This window comes from Leguminivora glycinivorella, chromosome 11 (genome assembly GCF_023078275.1).
Source record: "Leguminivora glycinivorella isolate SPB_JAAS2020 chromosome 11, LegGlyc_1.1, whole genome shotgun sequence".
Lineage (NCBI taxonomy): Eukaryota > Metazoa > Arthropoda > Insecta > Lepidoptera > Tortricidae > Leguminivora > Leguminivora glycinivorella.
The window spans coordinates 5057593-5084240 of NC_062981.1; the positions used below are offsets into that span (position 1 = coordinate 5057593).

Genomic DNA, 26648 nt, shown 5'->3' on the forward strand with positions numbered 1-26648 from the left:
TTCACGCGATTGTCACCCAAGTGACCCAAGTCAAGCGAACGTGTACCCTATATCGGTACAACAGGGTCACACGTGTAGCGTTTTCCCTGCGTGCCAAGGCGTGGCCGGCGCGCTCGGCTGCCCACGGCTGGGGTGTCGCGCCCTCTCGGGGAGCCCTTGCATCGATCCTTGCAGATTGGGACAGATTTGAAGAAGCCTGCATATTCTGTGAGGACGAACGGCGCATACGTATGTAGAAGTTTGTTTTGGGACTTTGAAAGTGAGTAATAGTGAAATCACTGAAACAATTTATAAGATGAAACCTGGAAAAACTTAAAATAACTCTTCTTCACCAACGTGTCAATATTACAACCTAATTAGACCACCAGTTTTGATCACGTCGTCAACTCCTCTATAAAATATGTCCGTATCTGTTATTAATTATACGGCAAGACAACAAAGTTATTTAAAATCCTATTAAACAAGACGTTGTACACCTTTTAATTGTGAAGTGTGGCAAAAATTACTTATTACAAGGTTGCTACGATTCTGCGTAGCACCAACGTCTATGACCCTCAGCTACAGCTCAAACCTTGATCGTATCCTTTTAATTTTTCCTTCATTGTTGCAGCTCAAGCGCCTACCGAGCATCGCCCGCGGCTGCAGGGGACGCTCCCCCCGCGCCCCCGCTGTTCCTCCCCCCGCACCTCAGCCACCTCTCGCAGCACCTCAACCATCTGTCGCAGCCGTTCTTCCCCAGCTTGAAAGGTGAGAAGGACATACTACCATCACCCGCGGGGAACGCTCCCCCCGCGCCCCCGCTGTTCCTCCCCCCGCACCTCACCCACCTCTCGCATCACCTCAACCATCTGTCGCAGCCGTTCTTCCCCAACTTGAAAGGTAAGAAACGATTTAGGGCTCCCACACAAGACAACTTTTTCCTGTTATGCCGCATCAAACCAGTTGGGTACTGCTGGGACCAAGAGTAGGCAGATTTGTGTTTGTGCATTCTGCATACGCACTATACGCAGCCCGCAGGCAAAGTAGACAGCTTGCAGAGCTATATAGAATGCAAATTATAATTGGTGATGTTAATAAAACTCAAACTCGTAGCGAAGAGCGTCTGATCGTAGTGAGAAAACGTACATCTAAACCTGATACCGCTGGAGTGACTTTTGCTGCTGTACCCTGTCATCCTTTTTCTTTCAAAATTTATTAGTTTCCATTACAAACAAGACAGTATTCTTTAGATCCATTAACATCTCTTCAACGTTTTATTGGCTGTGAATAAGTAGGTACAGATTTACAACTAACTTAAGTAGTAGTAGTAAAACACTTTATTGTACCAGAAAATAATACAACACACAGGAAAAAGAGCTTATTATAAGTACAAAGGCGAACTTATCCCTTTAAGGGATCTCTTCCAGTTAACCTTTGAGCAATTGAGGGAGAATTGGAGATGGTAGGCATACAGTACAAACGGCGCAGGAAACGGATTCTAGGTAATAATAAATTAAAACCGCGTTGCTTACCTAAGGTATAGTGGATACTCTTTCTAAGCCCCACCTTTAACACTCATGTTTTCCCTCAGGTTGGGGCGCCCCCTGCCCCTGCTGTCCCAAAGAAGAGGCCCGCTCCACCAGCGTGGCCGAGCTCCGTCGCAAAGCCCACGAGCACTCAGCAGCATTGCTGCATTCCCTGGCCAGCTTCCAGTCGCGAGCATTACTGCCACTGCCGTTGCATCTGCCGCCGCTGCCAATGTCACTGCTACCGCATGAGCCGCCGCCAAGTCAGCCGGAACCGCAGAAGAATATAGACTAAAGGCGGTATGAGGATATACTAATTTATAGTGTGTTGAAAAGCACACAATGGAAAGAGGAATGCCAATATTACCAAGATATTTTTACCAGCTGGACTTCTCAAAACAAAATCCCAATACCCACGAGCACTCCGCCCATGCAGTCGCAGAAAAATATAGACGTTTGAAGATATTACAACTAATTTATACACTACTGTGTTGAAAATAGCACGCGATACTAATTGTTGAATGCAATGTGAAATAAAGAGTTTTATACCGGACGGACCTAGTAAACCAACCTATAGAATCTTGAAGAAACTGATACTTCTGAAAAGTATAGAACGATTTATCGCAATCAAAGTTGTTCTAACATTCTAAATCATCATTAACAAATAAACAATTGAAAACACTATGGGATTAATCATTTAAAAATCACCTAAATTCACCAGTACCTAGTTTTTTTCCTGCGGTCTAGATTTTAATAAATGTTTCAAGACACACTGTAAATTATACTTTGTTTTTGAAAATTACAACACAGTGCGATAGTAATTGAAAACAAATCATTATATTCAGTTTAATGTTAAGGATAAACTTACTACACGAAGAAACTGTGGATTCATGTGCCATATTATACAGTATCGTGCCATCTTATGTGCCATCATTTTTAGCTTAGGATATTTCTTGCTCATTTTTATTGTTCTTGTGTTTCATGGAATATACACGAAATATTTAGTGCCAAATTGTAAAACAAGTGTCATAAAACTTTTTTTTTTCTTGAGTAAAATTATAAGATGCAATGTGAAGTTACTTTATAAGTACTTTTATTTATTACACGAATACAACTGTGTATAACAGTTTATTTTCATTGATTTCTGATGTCTGTGTTGGAATCAAGAAAAATATAAACCCTCTATATAAACGTTCACTAAGTCATCAAGCTGATAAAGTTCGTTTGCCCCTTTCCGACGTATTACAAATAGGTGTGCTAGAAAGGGACAAACGAACTTTATCGGCTTGATATCTTTAGTGTACGTTTATGAATAAGGGGGTAAACCTATACCTATTTTCCGTACGTTCCGGTTTACCCCGTCACTTCGCTTAGTATACCTATGGCACTGGTCCTGCCGCGAGCTAGAGGTAGTAAGCTATGAGCTATCGGCTGTAAAAACGAACAAAAGATAAGCATTCCCGTGCAAATAAAAGAGACACAGCGATGTTTATAGCTACTCGCCCAGCGGTGAGCTATCAATATCGCCGTGTCTCTTTTATTTGCACGGGAATGCTTATCTTTTGTTCGTTATAGCCGATAGCTCATAGCTCGCGGTGGGACCAGTGCCTAAGCGTGGGATTAAAAAAGCTGAAATAAGTGCCTAGTTTTAATGAAGGTTCCAAAAAAATAGCAAAAGACGGGGTCTTACTGTACTTATTTGTGATTAAATTATTATTTAGTTTTTGTAAACACTTTCATATAATTGCAGTGTTCGACCAAAACCTGTTGTGTATATTTCTTTTCTATGTGTCAGATGTAGAAACATGTAAATAAAGCAGTCATTGTTTTATTCAAATACAAAGTATTAAAAATAACGTAATAATTTAGCTGCTTTGTATTTGTTAAAAACGGTGGTTTTTATTGTTCAGTGACTCGATGTTTGTACGGTGTCTGTAGTTAAGTAGTTTTGTAAATAAATAGGTAATGTTTAAAATAGTATAATAATCATTGTATTATATATTTGATATATATTATAGTTAATATTCATTCCAACAGTTATATCCACAGAAAAACGATTAAGAAGATAGTTCGATTGATATTTTCGATCTTACAATTTGCATTGCTTAAGTGTATATTAATCCAATGCATATACAATTAGGTAACTATTAAAATTTACGTATTCTTCGTTTATGGCTGTGTAATATTAATATTATTTTGAAAATTGTCGGCATTCAATAGCAACTATATGTATTTATATTTTAAAATCTATGTATGTTCAGTTACATTTCACACTTTGACCGTAATTTTCACCTTTGTATTTCTTTAAATTATTAGTAGGTATATCATAATTGCAATAATACTTAACATCTCGGAACAAATGTTAATTACAGTTACAATATAAATATAACATAGTATTATAAGTAGACGTACGGTCGGCCCCATATTGTAAATACATAGAGAGCCGAGACGACCACTGCACTATGCACGAACCGTGGAATTGTCGGGCCGACTGTACCTGTATGATAATATAAATATACTTAATATATACGTACCTTAGGCACATTTAAATACCTAGTTGTTTTAATTATTGCAAAATAAACTATTATGTACATGAAATGTTGTTTGTATAATCAACAGACCCATTTCTCGAAGCTACAAGTTACAATTTACAAGTGGTTGTCACTGTCTAATATGACAAGTTAGAAAGAGACTTCCGCTTGTAACTTGTGACTTTCAGTTTTGAGAAATGAGCCCCTGTTACCCTACCCTTTGCATGCCACGAACCTTCAGAGACGGTACACACAGTATATGTATGAAAAATACTTGCTTACCGGTAATTTCTATGCAAGTTCTTACAGATTTGTCTTTTCTTAATTGGGAACTGCAAAAATTCATATTATGAAACTAGTTATTTTTAGGACAACCAGCATTTCTATGCACAAATTATAAGGAGAAAGTTAGCAAACCTGACTAATCGTAACCAGTGATCCCAGTATAGGTACAATACTCGGGAAAGTTATGAAAAAGGCCACTAGTGAGGCCAACAGCACTGCAGTAATGTTGCGTCAAGGTTTATTAAAGTAGTAGCCTGTCTACACACGTTAGCCATGGGAGCAAGTCATCGGTAGTTTACACAAAAATATAATATAGGTAATAGAAAAAACCGGCCAAGAGCGTGTCGGGCCACGCTCAGTGTAGGGTTCCGTAGTTTTCCGTATTTTTCTCAAAAACTACTGAACCTATCAAGTTCAAAACAATTTTCCTAGAAAGTCTTTATAAAGTTCTACTTTTGTGATTTTTTTCATATTTTTTAAACTTACGGTTCAAAAGTTAGAGGGGGGGGACGCAGTTTTTTTCCTTTAGGAGCGATTATTTCCGAAAATACTAATATTATCAAAAAACCATCTTAGAAAACCCTTATTCATTTCTAAATACCTATCCAACAATATATCACACGTTGGGGTTGGAATGAAAAAAAATATCAGCCCTCACTTTACATGTAGGGGGGGTACCCTAATAAAACATTTTTTTTTTCATTTTTTATTTTTGCACTTTGTCGGCGTGATTGAAATACATATTGGTACCAAATTTCAGCTTTCTAGTGCTAACGGTTACTGAGATTATCCGCGGACGGACGGACGGACGGACGGACGGACGGACGGACGGACGGACGGACGGACGGACAGACAGATATGGCGAAACTATAAGGGTTCCTAGTTGACTACGGAACCCTAAAAACTTTATTCAAGACAGATTAAGAGCCAGTTCCATCACGCAGCAGACGTGGAACTGAACTTACAATAAAATTTTACGAACGCTTTAACGGGGACAGGCGCTTTGATGCAAACGGACCTAACAGACACATTGTTGTTAAAATAGACAAGCAAGGCAGTAAGGTTGCGTCGAGTTTTATAATGTGCTACAACTAACTGTCTACAAACAGGAACGATGCAAACTAGTTATGCTAGTGCACGCAAGCGTGCGTATCCGAATGCACAAGCGCTCACGAAACGAAACGCTCGTAGATATCTATCTCTATCGCTCTTGCGTATTGGCGCGACAGAGCCAGACTACCTACGACTACGGGGCCTAAACTAATTTAATTACGACATATTGTCGTTACAACAGTAAAATTGGGTAGAGTAATGTAAGTAATAGAACTGTCTACAGACAAGAGTGATGGAAGCTTGTCATCGGTAGTTTACACGAGAAATAATTTAAACACAATATTGTCGTTACAAACATCCAACAGCTTGACTATAAGGTGTAACTTGTTTATAAGGTGGTAGCACTGGCTATACAAATAAGGATGGAAGCAGTCATCTGTAGTTTACACGAGATAGAAGTTAACTACAACACATTGTATCTACATACATTATACAATACCTAACAGCAAGATAGTAAAGTTGCGTCGAGTTTAATAATGTGGTAAAACTGTCACAAACAGCAGCGATGGAAGCTAGTCATCGGTAGTTTACTTACACGAGAAATAATTTAACCATTGTTGTTATTTATCCGATCCGATATCGGATGTCGGACCGATATCCCATACATTACAGGCGCCATCTTGGATTTTTTTTATGAAAATTCTCCCGACTTCCGATATCGGACCGGATAATGTGAAAAGGGACTAAGGCAGTAAGGTTGAGTCGCGTTTTGTAATCTGGCAGAACTGTGTACCTACACACAGTGGCGATGGAAGCCAGTCGTCGCGGTAGTTCACACGAGACAGAATTTAATAACGACATAGGTATACTGACACCCTATAAACCTTTTTGGTAACTAATAGGCATTGGTGTCATCGAAAAAAGCAGCTAAATACGTTCGAAATATGAGAATATGTCATCATCATCATCCTCCTTGCGTTATCCCGGCATTTGCCACGGTTCATGGGAGCCTGGGGTCCGCATTGACAACTAATCCCAAGATTTGGCGTAGGCACTAGTTTTACGAAAGCGACTGCCGGAGGGTAACTAGGCCTTATTAATATGAGAATATGTGCAATCAACAATATGTGTATTCAACGGCCGAGTTTGCGTTTCATGAACAAGAAAATATAGTCAGTAGCTAATCGCTTAAGTGGAGGTTGACCTCCGTGAGCTCGGCGTCGGCGAAAGCTGGCGCTATACCGCTCAAGACCGAGCAAAGTGGCGTGCTCTTATGTTGGAGGCCAAAACTCGTTTTGGGTTATCGCGCCAGCCAAGTAAGTGAGTAAGTAGGGTAAACTCGCCTCATTCGGTGACACGCCTAATTTGGTGAAACAACCAAAAATCGTCTTTCGGAATAGTGCTTCAAAGCTTGTATCACCGAATTAGGCGTGTCACCGAATGAGGCGAGTTTACCCTAAGTAATCGCTTGCATGAAAGACTAGAGCCCGCAGCGTGCAGTGTAGCAAGATAGTAGCAAATTAGAGTAAAAGAACAAAATTAATAATAAATAATCGTTTTATAATCATTTTATAGTAATTACTTCTAGCCTTTACGTAAACAGTGTAAACATCTTGTAATTTATTACACTCATTCTCATTACTACCTACGCGTCTGTCGTCCATTTCATAAAACCCATTATTTCTACTGATTTACGACATTTTTGCAACAGTTCGCCGCAAGAAGAACCGTATATCTCGGAGTTTAGCCATTTTTCATTAACTAATGAAAACGCTTAGATTTTATGGGATGTATTTATGAAGCAAGTTTGGCTATAAGGGGTTTGTTTCTTGCAAACTTGGGTTATGCTTTCTCAATTGTGGTGATTAGTTTGCGGAGTTTTTTGAACAGGTGTCAATTAAAAGGAAGGGTAGATGGGAAAGTTCTGAATTTTAGAAGGGGAAATTGTAAACAATTCGGATACAAAAAGTAGAAAGTTGAGGGAATGATTTCGATTTTATTTTATTATTCAGGGTTGCTCTTTGTGCGGACATGCAAGAGAATAATCTCACACATCAGGAGATACCGAAGACCGGGAAAAGTGGAGGAGATTGAGCAGGAAAGCGGACCATGGCGCTAGGCTGGGAAAACCCTAGGTTGAAGAAGAAGTCGGGGTTGTTCTTTCTAGTCATTTTCATTGTCATTGCGGTAATCTAAATATTGTAGGTGCAATTCTCTATTGCTCGAGGATGGGTCTAAAGCACGGGTCTATTGATATCAATCGTGATTGGAAGTATCTTATCCAGGCGACCACTAAAGTCACCTGAAGTAGTATTTTCATTTGTAATTTGCCTTTTTCGCAATCGTGAAACGTAACATTCTACAAGTCTACATAATTCTGCGGATAAGAGTACGTTTTTAAAAATAGGCGAGACGACTAAAAAAACTAATTAAACCGTCAGTTAGATTATCAAATAATTTTAGACACATATTTTTTCTATTTTCTCGTAAACGAAAATGACGACGGTACAGTGCGTTAAGTTTCGCGTGACGTCAGTCTAGGTACAATTTTTACTTAGAAGTGACGTCACAAACCCTCACTTCGGAACTATGATGCCCTATATCTTTGTATTTTTTCATTAATTAGAAGAAACGAAAAAATATATGTTTAGTATTTTTGGAGGATCTAACTGACGGAATAAACAGAATGCCATTTTTTATGTATTCGTCAACCCTATTGTACTCAATACGCTTGGTGAGTTTTAAGAGTTTTACGCTGTGATTCTAATAGAAACCTGCATGAGTACAATATTATGTATTGTAAAGATTACACATAAGTACCAGGTGATCGCAGTAAACCGCAGAACTACAAGATTTACACCGCAAGTTGCGGCGCAGGTGGCGCGGTGAGTTCGCTCTTTACTGCCGAATAAACAAACATAACAATGCAACTTTGCTCTCTATGTGCGCGGGTTTTGGGTAAAACAACGTTATCTTGTGTATTGGTTTCAAGATTTTTGGTATTTTAGTAAAATTGTGCACCCGAAGATGCCGAAGACTAGGAAAAGTGGAGAAGACTGAGCAGGAAAGCGGCCCCTGGCGCTAGGTCGGGAAAACGCTAGACTGAAGAAGAAATTTTGCACGTTTGAAGCATTCAGCGTGCTCGTGTCGTCGCCGAGTACGATGCTATATACGTAGATGGCATTTCGAAATTTTTTTATCATCAGGATTGAATCAGCTCGTGATTCTGAAAAGAATGAACCCAGACACGTCCAGATCTAGTGAAACTCCATATTCGAGATTTATTTTGGAAAACGCCCAGATACGTCTTATCAGACTTCGGCGAAATCACCTGGATATTGTGTCTAATATGTACATCTGACAACGGCAGCGGTTAAACGGTTAATATGAAACCAATGCATTGTAAGTACGTAAAATTGGTTGCAGCGCAGGTGGCAGTGTAAGTTACTTAGATATTTACTGCCTAATAAATTTGGATATCCATGCAAGGTTGCACTTCATGTGGGGGATTTCGGTTACGGTTTCGGTTGTAACGTAAAACAACGTAATCTTGTGTATTGGGTTTATTTTAATTAAAAAAAAAATAAGTTTTGGGTACCGTGTTGTATGAATACATCAAATAAAAAAAACATTTGAAAACACACAAAAAATATTGAAAATTAATAAATACATCCAAAGCGGACCGGCCACTGTGTTAGGTTCCTATACTTACCGAACAAGTAAGAACTAAAAAACCTCAGCAAATCTTAAATTAGCCCTATAAAATAACACTTATAATAAAAATTATTAAACTTACGATTAAAAAGTAGTAGCTTACAAAAGTGTTGTAACTGAAAACAAAAATGTAACTACAAAACAAACTATCAAAATATAAAGACTGATGTTTCATGATCATGATTTTAAAAGCAATAACTAAATACAAACCGTTCATTTATCACGACGCTACACTCACTACAATTAGCGCAAGTATCTTCACAAGGCCCATTTATAAAAACACTAACCCCCTTATTCATAGCCGATAAAATTCGTTTGTCCTTTTCTATCACACCAATACGTAGGAAAGGGACAAACGAACTTTATCGGCTTGATAAATTTAGAGTACCTACGTTTATGAATAAGGGGTGAAGAATGTAAAAATTGTTAGGTACATGGTTTTAGCTAAAGGATGATTTGACTACATTTGCTATAACAAGTCCTTGGTGCGTACGTTCCGTCTCACGGCGTTGTTGAATCCTTCTCGGTACTGATAAAACACGCTGCTCGACGATATCACATCGGGAACTGTATCTGTGTAGGAAAAAATATATATTTTGTAATCTTAAAAATTACGTATCATAAGTTCACAAATAGCTCAGGGCCGGGACCAGTGGTGTACTAGAAGAGAGGCTTAGGCCTGATTTAGACGGCGTGCGAACTCGCATGCGATTTTCGTTACATTGCGGGCGTTGAGGTTACATACAATTTTGCACAGCCATCAAATACCGCAATGTAATAAAACTCGTATACGAGTTCTCGTACCATCTAAATCGACCCTTAAGCTCAACAGTAGGCTATAAAGGGATGATGATGATGAATCTTGAAATTGGTTTGGCTATTTTAGTTTTCATTGTATTCCCATTTGATCAGATTCAATATATTGTTGGACATTTCAAATATGCATAAAAACATTTTAGCAAGCAAGATACATACGCAGAAAAACACTGACTAACATAATTAGATGAATAATAAAGTTTTAACTTCTGATTAGCAGAAACTTCTGCAATCGATGCCACTAGGCTTAGAATAAATTTAAAAGTGGAAAATGTCTGCCTTGGGTGAGACTTGAACTCACGGCCTCTGGATCAATATTCCAGCGCTCTGCCAACTGAGCCACCAAGACTTCAACCAAGCCAGCGAAATTTTCCACTACTAAGGTCAATGGGACCCGTAGCGACATCTACCGTAAGAGTGTTGAACTTCTTAAACGGCAACCGGAGTTCCAAGTCATATTGGAAATTCACCAGTTACGATGCGCTAACCATGCTAAATTTTAATTTATTCTAATAATAAAGTTATCAGTATATTGTAGGTAACTTGTAACACGAAACACGCCCGAACGTTTCTATGACGGCGTTGTCCTCGTGGTCGAGATCATGAGTCTTTTCCGTTCACAATGTGTAAAAAACGTGACATTTTAGACTCTTGAATTTATTTAGTGTTGGGTTTTCATGAAGTTATGGTTTTTTTTTCATTATCATCGTATAATCGTTTAAAAATTAAAATTGCACATGCTATTCACTAATTACCCAAACGCCCGTAGTAATTAGTCTTCAAATATTCAAACGTAAGTGTATTTATCGTACCATTCCGCAGTGTTACGCACATGTAGCAGATGGGGCGGGTCCGTTTATATCAATTACACGCGGTTCTAAGCTGCACTAATGTTGCAATAACAATGACTAATGTCACATGGTTTATGCTTTTATGGTTCCGGTACAATGTATGGCTGATATGGTTTAGCGTTTGTAGAACCTTAAGATAAGATAAGATAAGATAATTCTTTATTTGATAAAACACGAGTGATATAAAGATGTTAATATGTACATTCGAGATCTTTACATGTTTGGCTGAATTTTCAGCATTCAAATATTGATTACATTAAATTACAAATATAGTACAGAAGATGGTCGGAAAAAAAAACCAAATGTCAAATTCTTCTAATCATACTACTACTAACAAAATAAATAAAATGTTTGCATGTATAATAAAAATAAAATAAAGAAAATAATGTTAGTTAGTTAGCAAAGTTACAACTCGATACAGCTCTTATAAGACTCTTTACAAATAAAATACACTTACATCACAAAATAAAGAAGAATGGATTATATTATGAGTAAAAAAAAAAAAAAAATTTTGAAAAGCTAATGTCAATTTACAAAATTCGTTATCTAGAGACTATTTATTTTAAAATGTCGTATTATATCATTTATTAATATAAATGATAATTAGAAACAATGTTCTAATAGCAAACTGTACAATTTTTTCCTAAAAGCCTTACCTTCTAATATTCTTATGTCCACAGGAATTGAATTATACAATTTTATAGCCATGCAATAGCAGTTATTTTGGAACAGTTTTAGCCTTTGCTGCATTGGTATCTCTAAGTCGTATTTGTGGCGCTTTCCATTGCCTTTTTCTTTAAACAGTTCTATGTTATTTTTCACAAATTTACACATTTCATACATATACAAGGATGGTAACGGCAAAATCTTTTTTCTTTTAAATAATGGCCTGCAGCTGTCTAGATAGTGGGCTCCGCACAGGGATCTAACACATTTTTTTTGCGCTATAAAAACTCTATCTGCTTCGGTTGAGTTGCCCCATATTATTAAGCCGTAACGAATTTGTGAAGATACATAGCCGTGAAAGGCAGCGGTTGCTGCCGCTTCAGATACAATAGAACGTAGACGCCACAAAACATACACAAAACGATCTAGCTTATTACATAAGTGGTTAATATGGGCTTTCCAATTGCAATATTTGTCAATACGTAGACCTAAGAAAACTGCAGCATCAGTTTCCTTAAGTTGCACGCTATTAAAGTCTGTAGTAATCTCGAGTGGTTTACTTTTATATGTTTGAAATTGGATCAGCTGCGTTTTTTGCAAGTTTACATTAAGATTATTATCATTTAACCATTGAGTGACATTTGTCAGTGTATTTTTAATATTATGACATAGAGAATCACCATTCACCCCTTTGATTAAGATAGTTGTATCGTCTGCAAAGAGTATACTGTCGTTTTGTGTGGTTTTAGGTAAATCATTAATATATAATAGAAACAAAATTGGCCCTAGAATGCTGCCTTGTGGCACACCGCATTTATTTTCAATGTAAGGAGAATTATATGATTCTTTTTCATGGTTTGAGTTAAGTTTTGTAACTTCAACACATTGCTTCCGTCCGTTAAGGTAACTTTCTAGCCAAAGATACGGTTGTCCCCTTATGCCGTATTTGTATAACTTTGATAATAACGTTTCATGGCAAACGAAATCAAACGCCTTACTCATGTCTAGCATCAGTGCTACCACAGGTGCTTTATCATTTAAACTTAAGGTGACATTTCGTACCAGCTCAAAACAGGCATGTGTTGTTGATTTCCTTTTTTGGAAACCGTACTGCTTTGGTGTTATTAACTTACACTTTTCTAAAAAGTCGATTATTTTCCTATATACTAAGCGTTCGAAAACTTTAGATAGGACAGGGATTAAAGTGATAGGACGATAATTCGACATGTCACATTTGTCCCCTTTTTTAAAAATCGGTTTTACTACCGAAATCTTGAGCCTATCTGGAAATACCCCTTCTGTGTATGACAAATTTATAATATAGTGTAAAGGCAATGAGATAATAACCGCAACAGATTTCAAAATGTTGACATTAATGCCATCGTATCCCGTAGACTGAGTATTTCTAAGGTTTTTTATAGCTTTATAAATGTCATAGTGATCATCAGGCAAAAAAAACATGGTATGGGTATTTTGGTCAATTAATGATGTTACATTAGAACTATTCTTAATACTTTTGTTTGTTAATTTTATTAGGTATTGGTTAAATTGTTTTGCGATATCTAAGGGATCATTGTATGTGATACTATTTTGGGTGATTTCTTTTATTTCAGGAGATACTGCGGTGGAGCAACATGTTTTTTTTATAATACTCCACGAAGTTTTGCATACGTTTTTGGCATTTTGTATTCTTTTAAGGTTTATTGATTTTTGGGCTGCATTCATACATTTGTTAAGAATTTTGCAGTATTGTTTATAGCGGCTAAGATTTTCTTTTTTATTTGACTGGGAATATTGATACTTACAGTACAAAATTCTTTTTCTTATGCAACATTTTCGAAGTCCTTTTGTTATCCATGCGTTCCTGGTAGGTTTAATTACATGCTTGATTGTAATAAACGGAAAACAGAGATTATAAAATAATGTGAATAAGTCATGAAATGCGTTAAAGGCTGCATTCGTAGTATTCTTTTCATAGACTTCGGCAAACGAAAGTGCTGCGATTGCGTTTATAAATTTCCTAATATTATCATCACTGTAGTCTCTTTTCTTTTCGTACCATATTAAAGGTTTTTTAGCAAAACTGTTTCTTGTATTCAGACTACACGATAAAGTTTGACCCGTGTCATAGTAAGACAATTATCAAAATATTTTAAGCAACTACTGTATAAGGGCCAAATAAGGCTCAGGTTACAATGTCAGGAGCCACCGAAACAGGTTAAAGAAAGATTTTTTTCGACCTACTACTAGATTTTGCTCGAGTTGAAAATATAGGTCTGTTCAGAAAGAGAAGACATTGTATATTTTACATTGTGACTTTTCTCTTTTAAACTGGCGGGGCGACCGGGGCGTGAATCATAAGAGTGGAGTAAGGTTTTTCTTTTTTTCCATACTGTAGTGTGCACTGTTCCACACACTTTCACGTAATGTCTCTATATATTCCGTAGGCTACATATAACAGTAATAAATCATACGTTTAACCAACAAGTTGTTTCCATCAACGCTTCTCCCTACATGACGATTCTGGCAGGATCGCCATGTGATGTGGAGCGTAAATGATAACTACTTCGTATGGAGTATACGTTTAATGTGCCTGAAATAATAAGTACATGCCAATATATACTAAGCTATACACATGTGTGGGTAAGGTGTGGTACAATACACCTGAAATAGTTGATCGAATATGTCTCACATGTTCATAAAATAATTCACCCGAAAATAAAATAGCGGGTTTCTATGTATTATGATTCCGTTTTCTTAACTGAAATAATAGAAAATCCTGAGATAAAGCTAACCCATCACACCAACATCATAAAACTACATATCCACTCACGAAACAATATAGACACAGAAAATTAATTTCAACTAAAATCAATAACAATAAAGTCCTATTTCGCTTGCACAATACACATCCTCAGGGCACTAAGCAAGCGCCTAAATCGCTTCGTAAACGTAGGTATCGTACCTAGCTCTCGCTTTCGCCCTGCTGGGTAGGTATGTAGCCAAATGCACAAACGCTTATGATGATAAAATAAATAAATAAATATTATAGGACATTATTACACAGATTGACTGAGTCCCACGGTAAACCCAAGAAGGCTTGTGTTGTGGGTACTCAGACAACATACATAATATACAAATACTTATATACATAGAAAACATCCATGACTCAGGAACAAATATCTGTGCTCATCACACAAATAAATGCCCTTACCGGGATTCGAACCCGTGACCGCGGCTTAGCAGGCAGGGTCACTATCGGTAGTGACTGCGCCAGACCGGTCGTCAAAAGATGATAATATCGTTATCGTAGCTAATTATCTCTATTCTCTATCGCTCTTCCGTATTGGCGTCTAGCGTCAACGATCTTCATTTCGGCAAGGCCGGCTGTAGTGCCGCGACAGAGCCAGACAGCGTTTCAATCTCCGCGTAGCGTCGACGCTTATCGCGTTGGCTAGGCCGGCAGTACGGATGACTATGTACAAAGTCATATAAAACGGCGCCGGGAGTGTTTGCGCTAGTTAATTACTCCATTGTGCGCTAGATGTCGTTACATAATGCATATTCTTTATTAACATACGCTTTTTTATTCCCTGTGTTAGCTGTAAGTGCTTTCCGGTGATAGAGAATAGGTTAATTTTAAGTTGGTTTTTGTTTAAATAGCGCGTGCTTAATACGAATTTGTAATAAGGTCGAATAAAATAATCCATATTCATCATAATATTTACTTCACTAATTCTTCCCTTAAAAAAGTGGTTTGTAAAAAAATTGTCAGTCGGTCGACTAAACGAGCACAACCTAAGCTACATGATATTGATATATATGCCTAATGCATATCAACCCCCGTGCGGCGTTAGCGATTTCCCAGATCAATAAATTTATTTGGTTTATTTAGTGTTAAGTTCATATTTTTGAACATTTATACCTCTATGAAAAGGGGATTGTCAGTCCATTATTTTATTGACTACATAGCCGGCAATTTCTAATCTCTATCTCTATTATAATGTACATAATATCCACCATAACACTCGGTTAAACCCCCTCAACTACGCTAATCATCACACATATTACAATAAACAGTGGAATCAAACAGCAAAGTCGATTTCCCGGCCGCCCGCGGCGAGGGGCCGGGAACAATTAATTTACGCGCTGGCTCGTTACAACTTGGTCTCATTCTGCAGTGAGACTATTTGATTTGGGACTTTTTAATCAACTGGGAGTACGATGAGATTTCTCAATTTGAAATGTGTTGAGGATTTCAATTGTTTTTATTGAGAACTTGAGAATTAACAAGTCATTATGAATTATTTTTTCCGCGAATTCGCACGAAGCGCTTTTTTGCTTCTTCTTTTCTTATGCGCACTGCCAAGGAGTGGAATTCCTTACCGGCGGCTATATTTCCGAGCTCATATAACCCGGCAATCTTCAAATCAAGAGTGAACAGGCATCTTCTGGGCGAGCTCACTCCATCGTAGGCCACGTCTTTGCCTTTGGCTAGTCTGTGGCCAAGAGTAAGCCCATTTATAATTAAAAAAAAAATGAAATGAAATATATGTATACTTGGTGACGGTACTGACGGTCAAGCAAAACGTGCCACAGAAAAAACGCGCGAAATTCAACTGCATTTTTCAAATTTGTCACCTTTATTAGTGACGACTACGGTCTATAGGTAGCTATTTCAATATCATATATTTTTTATTATTACTTTATTTATTTTTATTTTATTTCATAAAAATAAATAAAATAATAATAAAAAAAAGGCGCGAAATTCAACTGCATTTTTCAAATTTGTCACCTTTATTAGTGACGACTACGGTCTATAGGTAGCTATTTCAATATCATACATTTTTTTATTATTATAAATGGGCTTACTCTTGGCTACAGACTAGCCAAAGGCATATAAAGTACACTGCTGTCCCGGCGTTAGATATTACTATCACCGCCATCGCGCCACATTTTTTTAAAACTAAAAACGCTTTTTAACTTCGTTAGACGATATCAAAACTTAAAACATAACGGTGTTAATATAGACATTGTTTTAAGGATTCACTTCTCACCGTACACCAATCCTAGCCTCCCCGCAGTATAATGAGCGCCGGAATCGGATTTAAATATTAAGCATCTCCGACTGTACGCCAGAAACAATGTAGACGCCGAGTGAATTTACTTTCAATCCCATTACCGATCGCGTTGAGATTATTAACCAGTCACCTTAACGATGGGGGTGGTGGGGGGTTTCTGCTAATTTAAGAAGAGACCGTCTCTCTATACAAAACATAAGACCCATTTTCCTCTCTAAGATGTCGCTATGCAAAATATTCTTACATTCATTAAGCCTTGTACCTACATAATATATTCGGAGCTCCTACTGAACTTTTCATTATTAAAACGTTAGGTTTCGTTTTTGAAAGAGTTTATTTTGTTTAGCTTTTTCCCAAAATTCCCGCTTGGTGCGCTGTCCAAAATCTTATGCAAAATGAGGCATTAGGGGCATACATAAACTTTTACTTTTACATCACTTTTTCGAATGGACTTAACACAAGAGGAACAGATGATTGAAGCAGCATAGTAATCTAGCATCAGCTCCACTCATGGTCATATAGCCCAATTATTACATAACTTCACATCACATTATATTAACGGATTCAAAAATTAAATATTAATTCGGCTAGGAAAAAAAATCAAGCCAATATGTATACCATACATACATACATACAAATACGCCTGTACACCATAAAACTACTCAATTTTCAGTGCCACTCTTGGCAACTCTAAAAAATTTGGCAATGTCCATATATTTTTAATAATGTTAATCTTTAGAGTAAAACCAGCACTACGTTTGTATGGTTAGGTGTTATCAGATCGTCCGTCCACTTTAATCTTGAATAGGACTATATTCATGAGAATCCGCGGGATTTATGACGTTTCAAAATGGTGACGAATAGGAATATGCCTTGGCGATATGATTATGTGCTTATAGGAATTTGTAGATTGTAAGGGCTTCAGAGGCGATTTAGAAGACAAGGATTTGATGATGAATAATTGTTATTGTTCCTGTTATATAAATGAGTTACATAATAGATTACATACCGACGAAGCGGAGGTATTATGAGCGGACGTAATGGATTGATTCGATATTTAATGTACCTACTTTAATTTTCTGGCATTATACGCTATCAATATCAGTAGCTTTCTTCAATAAAACGTATGAAAATAATCTTATTTAAGTAGCTCAGTGGTCCTTGTATTCCGATTCGAACGAAAATAAAGCATTTACCATTGCGTGGCCATCGTTCCACTTTAATCAATACTAAATATTAATTAATGTACAAATTTTGGTCAAACAATTCCTATTACATATTTAATTGAGGTATACGTACAATTTGGGAAATTAACGCAATTTTTATTAACGAATTCTATCACATCCATAGGAGTTGTCCATCTACCTGAACTACCCTGTGACTTCTGGGCGATGCTTAAAGTGCAACCTGTCTACTAACTTCACAGTTTTAATTACACTGACTATAAATATGTTTTTCTACTCCAGCACTTAAATCTGTCAATTAGATTATTGTCAGCGGTATCCAAATTAAGTTCATTTGAGTAACGATGAGAAAGTCTATTTGTCTATAGGTTCATAGGATTACTGCTAGCAGTAATCATATGAATATAGGAGTTCTGTTAATTTTTTTTTAAAAGCACAACTTCCATTTATCAGGTATGTTTTCATTTACAGTAATAAGTAACTTTTAATAAATAATATAATATTTAGGTTCATAATTTAAATCAAGATGAAAAAATAAACTTAAATGCGTTTTACATATTAGATATTGCAAAACAAAGGTAAAAATCATAAGTTTATCCAATAATTTTACATTCGACATTTAAATATTCTTGAACGCAACCACATTTTTCGTAATTGAAAACCGGCTTATTTTCTATTTCTCTTGTCTATGGTATGTTTGACATTTGTAAACTTATCACGAAACTATTTGAACTATTTCGGTGGTGTGTAGTTTGTTTTAATTCGACGTTATTGTGCAAAAACATAAGTAATTATGAGTGATTCTGGTGAAAAATGCACTTCCGAAGAAATCAAGGCTATGGGCGCTCAAAGTGACTGACAATTTCTTACATGAAAAGTCAGATAAAGCGTACCAAAAATGTTATGATTGTTTTGACATGGAAATTGCAAAAAAATGTTTCAACTTTCTCTGAAACGGCGTTGTTGGCATATTTTGAAGAATTGTGCAACAAGTTCTCGCCATCAACATTGTGGACAGAATACTCAATGCTACGACGATCCACACAAATATTCCCATTCATTACATGAAGTAAGTAACTAACCCATTTTATTATTCTCGAATAGGTATGTATGTGGCTGTCGTAGAAAAAGTATAGTATACAATCGTAACATTATGAAGGCTATAAAAGTCTCGTACCTTACTTAGGCCACTCGGCAAGCCTTCGTGGCCTAACCGCGGTACTCAACTTTTATAGCCTTCATAACGTTACCGTTATATAATATACTATAAATAAACAAGTGAATTAAACATCTATCGCACTTTACAATAGATGGTCATGATATAAACCAGTCACGCAGTGTGCTAACCGCGTTAACTCAAAAACAATTCGGCAATCTATTAACCCCCCCGATCGTCGGATCGGCTCAGGTGCGCGAGGCGGCGGCGGCGCGCCAATGAATATTAACAACCCTTTCGCTGCCGTAATTGAGAGTAATAGGCCCCGCGCGACGGAGATTAACGTTATGTGATAAAGACGGTTGGGGAATGCTATATTGGTATTATATGTCGGCCGATTGTAAGATTAGGCATATTGTGGAAAATAAAAAAAAATCTCGTTTCTTGATTCAAGAAGGTTTAGCCGAAATGACAATCGCTGACGCTACGTGGCGACCAAAACGCAACGGGCTCTGTCACGGCAATACGGAAGAATGAAAGAAAGAATGAAATATTTATTTTCCAAATAGGCACAATTACAATGCGCATATGAACGTCAAATAAAGCTACCCCGGCTCTAATCCTACGCCTCAGCCTCGAGAAGATTTCGGTCCCCCCTCAGTTGGAGGGGCGTATCCACTATGTGACCGGCAAGAAACTCGGCGGGCCACTTCTTTTCAAAACATTACATCTTATAATTAACATGCATTAAAAAACAAGATACAATTTAACATGCAAAAGTATTCATCAAAAAATATTAACAGACTAGGTAATACTCTATGGAAATTAATTTCAATAAATTATACAAAGTACAAAGCTACTATGATTAATAAGAGATGTTAGAGATGTGTCCGCGACGGAAGAGCGATATTCAATTCAATTCAATAATTTTATTTCGGAAAAAATCCATAGTGTTACCATTTCGTAAGAGGCATATCGTGGAAAAAAAATCTCGTTCCTTGATTTAAGAGGCGCACGCCTTAGCTGAAGTGACAATCGTTGACGCAACGTGGCTATCGAAAGGCAACTGGCTCTGTCATGCCAATACGAGCGATTAAGAGATGTAGTTACGATAAGGAAATGAGCGTAAGCGATTGTGACGTTGTATGGGTACCCTACTACGTGGGCTGCTACTTCTGTTGTCTATTAGGCTTCGGTTCTCTAAAGCAACCTAACCCTCCTAGAGAACCCATCTGCTAAATTAAATCGATAATTCTAAAATTATATTGTATTTCAAAATTCCCTTACGACTTTATCACAGTGATATAGGTACTTTTAAATTATTTATGTTTTTAATAGAACTATTTTTGCATGTTAGCTTTATATTGCATGCCTATCATAGGGTGAACATAAGGACCTTCTTAAATGTAACACCACACTGACTGTAACAAAACTATGTTCTTGCAACTTGAACGGGGAAATTAGCTAAAATTACGGCATAATTAATGGAAGTTTTTTTTTAATTGGAATATGTACGTTATAGAGCGAAGTTATTTTTCATCAACATTTCATAATATTTTAGTAATATCAAACAAATTTCGACGATTTCGTATGCATTTTGAGCGAAAACTTAACATTCATTAAAGAAAATTGCAGGAAAGGGCCAACTTTCGTGATGGACCACGCGAAAACTATAAGTGCTAGAACCAAAGTGTTAATGAATGATTTGTAGTAAATTTATTAAGACCCCTTATTCCTTAGAGCGCTCATCAATTTCACGAAACGGCCATCGATAGATGGCGTTGGCGCTCGGTACGCGAGCACCGGCAACTCAACGCGCGTTTCAACGCAGACACGAATAATCTTGATAGTTTTGAATTAAATTGCTAATAACATAATTTTCAATTTTATATGGGGACTCTTTATTTAATTTCATATTCATGGTATGGTAGTAGTAAATAAGGTATATGAATGTAGTAAAAGTATAGTATTAGTCTACATGTACATATATAAATTCAGGTTTCCTAATTGATTGATTCAACAACCAACACCGCTGAGCCGAAACTACGAAAGCTAGAAAGTCGAAATTTGTATAGATTGCATTAACAAAATTTCGAAGAGATAAGAATCGATTATGAAAATTTACACCCCTAGTAGAGGGAAAAAGGGGGTGAAAGTTTGTAGCGGGATCAATTTGTTTTTTTTATTAGGAAAATTTTAGTTAGGAACTTGAAATTAGAGAATAGTTTAATAGTGATTTCTGTTTTTTAGGGTTCCGTAGTCAACTAGGAACTCTTATAGTTTCGCCATGTCTGTCTGTCCATCCGTCCGTCCGTCCGTCCGTCCGTCCGTCCGTCCGTCCGCGGATAATCTCAGTAGCCGTAAGCACTAGAAAGCTGAAATTTAGTATCAATCACGTCAACAAAGTGCAAAAATAAAAAATGGAAAAAAATGTTTTATTAGGGTACCCCCCCCCCCCCCCCTACATGTAAAGTGGGGGCTGATTTTTTTTTCATTCCAACCCCAACGTGTGATATATTTTTGGATAGGTATTTAAAAATGAATAAGGGTTTACTAAGAGTTTTGAATGATTCACGGTTATTTTCATTAGACTTATATTGACCGGGATATAGACCGTGATTACCTTTTTGATTTTTGTCGAGCTCCCGATATTTCGACGCAGTTGCATGCATCATGATCACGGAAAACTGACGAAGGCGGGTGGATGTTAAAGTTGTATAGACAGCGCGCGATCTACCCTCCTTCGCGCGCGTCGGCTGCGTTCACTTTCAGCGCTACCACTGGTCGCGTTCACACTCGATGGTCTGTCCAAACACACTACACTCATAGTGTCACTACGTTTGTTCAATTCTGACTTCACCGGTTTTTTACACAAACAAATCACTGGATTCCATACATTAGATAGTTTGAAGCCATCCTCACGATTGAAATTTTTATATTTGTGAATCTCAATGGCTTCTCTGAATGGCTTCTTTGGCCGGTGAAGTCAGAATTGAACAAACGTAGTGACACTGTGAGTGTAGTGTGTTTGGACAGACCATCGAGTGTGAACGCGACCAGTGGTGACGCTGAAAGTGAACGCAGCAAACGCGCGCGAAGGAGGGTAGATCGCGCGCTGTCTATACAACTTTAACATCCACCCGCCTTCGTCAGTTTTCCGTGATCATGATGCATGCAACTGCGTCGAAATATCGGGAGCTCGACAAAAATCAAAAAGGTAATCACGGTCTATATCCCGGTCAATATAAGTCTAAGGGTTTACTAAGATCGTTTTTTGATAATATTAATATTTTCGGAAATTATCACAGTTATAATGACTTTCATATTTTTATAAGAACAGCATGCACTTACGTCCAGAACAGTGACATTTGGTGCATTGGAACTGCTCATGATGTGTCACTTTTTAACCGTCGCCTCAAATCTGAGAGATTTGAGGCGAGGTTCTCAATTCGTCTGTATGTTTATTTTTTTTTTTTATCTTTGTTCCTCGATATCTCCGTTGTTACTGGACCATTAAAAAAAAAAATTATTGAATGTATATGAATACAGATAAAAAAAAAGTAGTGGATAAAAAAAAATATCTGTCCCCTCTTTACATGTAGGGGTACCCTAATAAAACATTTATTATTATTAACGACCTTCCACATATTTATAATGAGCCCAAACATGATGGGGTTATGATGAGGAGAATAGCAGTTCTGTTGACCACCTCCTGACTCCATCATGAGAACTTGGACCTCGTCTAGTTCGATGGTGCTCGTCAGCCCAAATCTAATGAGCCCGAACATGATGGGGTTATGATGAAGAGAATAGCAGTTCTGTTGGCCACCTCCTGACCCCGTCATGAGACCTTGGACCTCATCTAGTTCGATGGTGCTCGTCAGCCCAAATCTAATGAGCCCAAACATGATGGGGTTATGATGAGGAGAATAGCAGTTCTGTTGACCACCTCCTGACTCCATCATGAGACCCTGGACCTCATCTAGTTCGATGGTGCTCGTCAGCCCAAATTTAATGAGCCCAAACATGATGGGGTTATGATGAGGAGAATAGCAGTTCTGTTGACCACCTCCTGACTCCATCATGAGACCTTGGACCTCATCTAGTTCGATGGTGCTCGTCAGCCCAAATCTAATGAGCCCGAACATGATGGGGTTATGATGAGGAGAATAGCAGTTCTGTTGGCCACCTCCTGACCCCGTCATGAGACCTTGGACCTCATCTAGTTCGATGGTGCTCGTCAGCCCAAATCTAATGAGCCCAAACATGATGGGGTTATGATGAGGAGAATAGCAGTTCTGTTGACCACCTCCTGACTCCATCATGAGACCTTGGACCTCATCTAGATCGATGGTGCTCATCAGCCCAAATCTAATGAGCCCAAACATGGTGGAGTTATGATAAGTAGAATAGCAGTTCTGTTGAACATCTCCTGCCTGACTCCATCATCATGAGAACCAGAACCTCATCCTGGTCCCAAAATATAATAATAATTCAAACTCTCAACAAACTTCACGTATAACTTAAAATCCAAAATCATATGAAAAGCATGTCGAATGCTAAAATTGCATAAGGTGTAAAAAGGATCAAGATTTGTTTAGTCGCAGTTTACGGCACTTCTCGGAACTATCGAGCTGCTTACGAAAGCTAGGTGCGCCGGACGATCAAACGCAGGTCCGTTGTCTTCGAGCGCTCGGCGCAGACTGAGCGGGCTCGCGTTAGCACAGTGTCTTTTATTCGAATTTTAGGTGTTTTAAAAACATATCTATCGACAGAAAGGTATGTCTTATATGTATGATTTTTTTTTTATAGGTCAATAAGAAGTTCTAGTTTAGGATAATATTATTTAAGAGTTACAAAAAATGCAGGAATCGCAGGAAAAATACATAATGTAAACCTCTTTTTATCGAAAAAATGGGGAGGATACGGAAGGTTATTTATCCACCATTTCAAGTAAATCTTAAAATGTCAAAGTATTAGCTAACTCGTACAGGATATAACAAATAGGATTGTGATCATTTATTACCCCAAATAACATTTTTAACAGCACAATCACGATTCTAAACGAGCTATTCCACTACGAAATTTGAAAACGTCTTCCGAAAAAACTGATTTTTCGGAAGTATAAAAAGACATATTTTAAAGTAGTACCAATTGACTTTCTAGCTTAAGATATGTACTTTTAGGAACATTATCATTTTTTTAATAATCATTTATAGTTTCTTTATAATTTGAATGAAAAAAGGTTCTATTTTGCAAAAAACGCTCATCTTTAGGAATAAGGCCTCTTAAGGATTTCTTTGTTCCTACACGCTTTTTCTGTATCTTCAACGGTTTTGTCAGAAATCGAGAAAAACCGCATTTTCGGCTATTTAAGGGGGGAAAGAGGAGTGACGCAGAGGGAGGAGGGATGAGGAGGGTTGATGAAAAATAACTTCGGCCTATAATGTACATATCCCAGTAAAAAAAAATCTTCCATTAATTATGCCAAGATTTTCATACATAACTTTCCAGGAACAACGTACTAATAAATATATTTATATTTCTATTTCATCTGCGGGTATCAAGCCAAAAGTATGGGAAATTTGTTTTATTTAATATCTCATGTTTCTATAATTGAGAGGAATCGGCGGACGAAAGGCGCGACGCAGATTACCGTTATGGATTACGACAATTTCGGTTTATGTTAGGAGTTAAAACTTTTTGAAGGGCGTTTTGCTCATTACTGAATAGCGACAGACTCAGGAAAGAACTTTGACGCGTTTTTGAAGTGAAACTTCCAATGCGACTTCCAACCGATAGCGTTTAACGTTTGTGTCAGTGACGCTGTCAATGAGCGTTAAGTGTTTAACGCTGCAAGTTCTCAGTGTTGCAAACTCGAATTTTTAAATAACCTTTCTTATTTATATTTCCATATTACGAAGTTTCACTTCTTCCGCGCGGAGACTCCTGACACGTTTTTTTTAATTGCATTTTTTTCTTTCCTTACCTGATCTTTGCACCTGAGACAGCGGTACTATGCGCCCGAAGAAATCCTTGTGTACCTGAAACAAATATTACAGTAATTCATTAGATGATCACACCTCAATTTGAATAGTAACTTAAAGTAAATATCTACTAAATTATTTATTAACATACAGAAACGTCTGCACCAATCATTGCCACTAGGCTTAGAGTAAATTGAAAAGTATTTAGAAAATGACTTCATTGATACTTCAGCGTTCTGTCACCCCAGCCAGAGAGATCTTGTGCTGTGCCTGGGGGCTCAGACGACAGAGTAGTGTTCAAGTCACATCCAAGCCAGTCATTATCTACTTATAAATTTAAATATTGACAATGTTATACTACTCTATTTCTTTTGGTACAAAAGATAAAGGCGTTCCCTTCTCGACCGTTTTCGCCTTTAAAATGCTTTAAAAGAGGTCTTCATACAGGCTTATCAATCTTATCAGTGCATGGCGAATTCGTCAATAAATTCATTCGTGATTTACTTACTACAGTGTGTCGTATCTGGCATTCTACGACTAAAGAACTCAACACACCTGACGGCGCCAAGCACCTCTCGCCGCGACACTAACCGCGGCCACCCACTTGACACTAACGACGTGACACTAATGACATCGCGAGTAACAACATCGGCGAGACGACTTCTCTAATTGTACACGCAAATGCCGCGGGCGTGACGCTCTCGTGTGCTTTAGGTCTGAGGTTGCATTTCACATACAGAGTTTTCAGGACATGTGACAAGATCAACTCTACAAATTCAAAAAAGCTGGTGGCGGTTTCATAATTTTGTTATTACATGGCGACCTTGCCATGATAACTTGTTATTGCAATGCGATTAGATACGAGTATGTAAGAGACACCAAACTCATTTACAATTATGTCGTTATGTACTTCACAATTTGGAACCCAAAATTAGCGAAAGTTGTTAACAAAAATTAACTCGCTGTCAGTTTTGTGACGAAAATTAAGCAAGAAATTTCAAAAAAATATGTTATTTTTGTGTTAATTACATAAACTTTAAGCGAGAATCTACATTCAGAACGTGAAAAAAGTTAAATATTAGACAGATTTTGTGCTTAATTGTCGTCACAAAACTCACAACGAGTTAATTTTTGTTAAGAGGGGGTCGTACGAAATCCTCGAAAAGAGCATTCGGCGTTTAACAAATGCTGCTCACATTTCTCAATCAAATGAAATAAAATAAATGTAGTTATTATCTTAAAGAGTGTGTCTACAACTTTTGACTATTCAGAATCTCTAATTATTAAGGGTATAATAAATAAACCCACGCAAAGTTGACCCAAAATGAGAAAAACGTATGTCGCCGTTTAGTAAACTTTGTTAAAAAAATTCAATACTTTAGTTATAACATTAAGTGATTCTAAAAGCCAGATAAATGGACTAGAAGTTTTGAGGTTTTTTATATTTTTCCTCTCAAAGGCAACACAGAAATTTTACCTTAAATTTAAACTATCGTAAAATTTCCATACATTCGCCATTGCTGTCAGAATTCTCCTTTCGATTAGACGCCGTGAGCGGCTCATCGGAGGCAGACGTGTCGCCGGTCGCTCCGTGTTGACAATTAAATTTGACAAATATTTTGACAGAAAATAGTGTACGTACACGAAAAACCATACCAGTGTAAAACTGTGCTCAAAATAAATAGGGTAAATCAAATATGTCAGGTGGAGATCCAATCTCATTTAAAGTTTAAAGGTGCATGGCTTGTGCATAAAAAATAAATAAAAATATATCACATTATTAAAGAAAATAACGAACACAACCGAATGAGTATAAATG

The 26648-nt window shown here is 37.3% G+C and overlaps 2 protein-coding genes and 1 non-coding gene across 3 annotated transcripts in view; 1 reads left to right on the forward strand and 2 right to left on the reverse strand.

Annotated features, from left to right (window-relative positions):
* The window catches only part of LOC125231311 (dorsal root ganglia homeobox protein), a 118850-nt gene extending 116509 nt beyond the window's left edge, over positions 1-2341 (forward strand). The window contains exons 9-10 of the mRNA XM_048136752.1: positions 611-747; positions 1571-2341. Coding sequence (XP_047992709.1) covers positions 611-747; positions 1571-1800 — 367 coding nt within the window. The 3' untranslated portion in view covers positions 1801-2341. The remainder of the gene's footprint in view (positions 1-610; positions 748-1570) is intronic.
* A 6590-nt stretch (positions 2342-8931) lies between these two features.
* The window catches only part of LOC125230943 (chromosome transmission fidelity protein 18 homolog), a 74542-nt gene continuing 56825 nt past the window's right edge, over positions 8932-26648 (reverse strand). The window contains exons 17-18 of the mRNA XM_048136241.1: positions 24832-24886; positions 8932-9661 (exon numbers count right to left, since the gene is read on the reverse strand). Of these exons, the coding sequence (XP_047992198.1) occupies positions 9558-9661; positions 24832-24886 (159 nt within the window). The 3' untranslated portion in view covers positions 8932-9557. The remainder of the gene's footprint in view (positions 9662-24831; positions 24887-26648) is intronic.
* Positions 10181-10253, reverse strand: Trnan-auu. The gene has a single exon. It is a non-coding gene; the product is annotated as a tRNA-Asn (tRNA).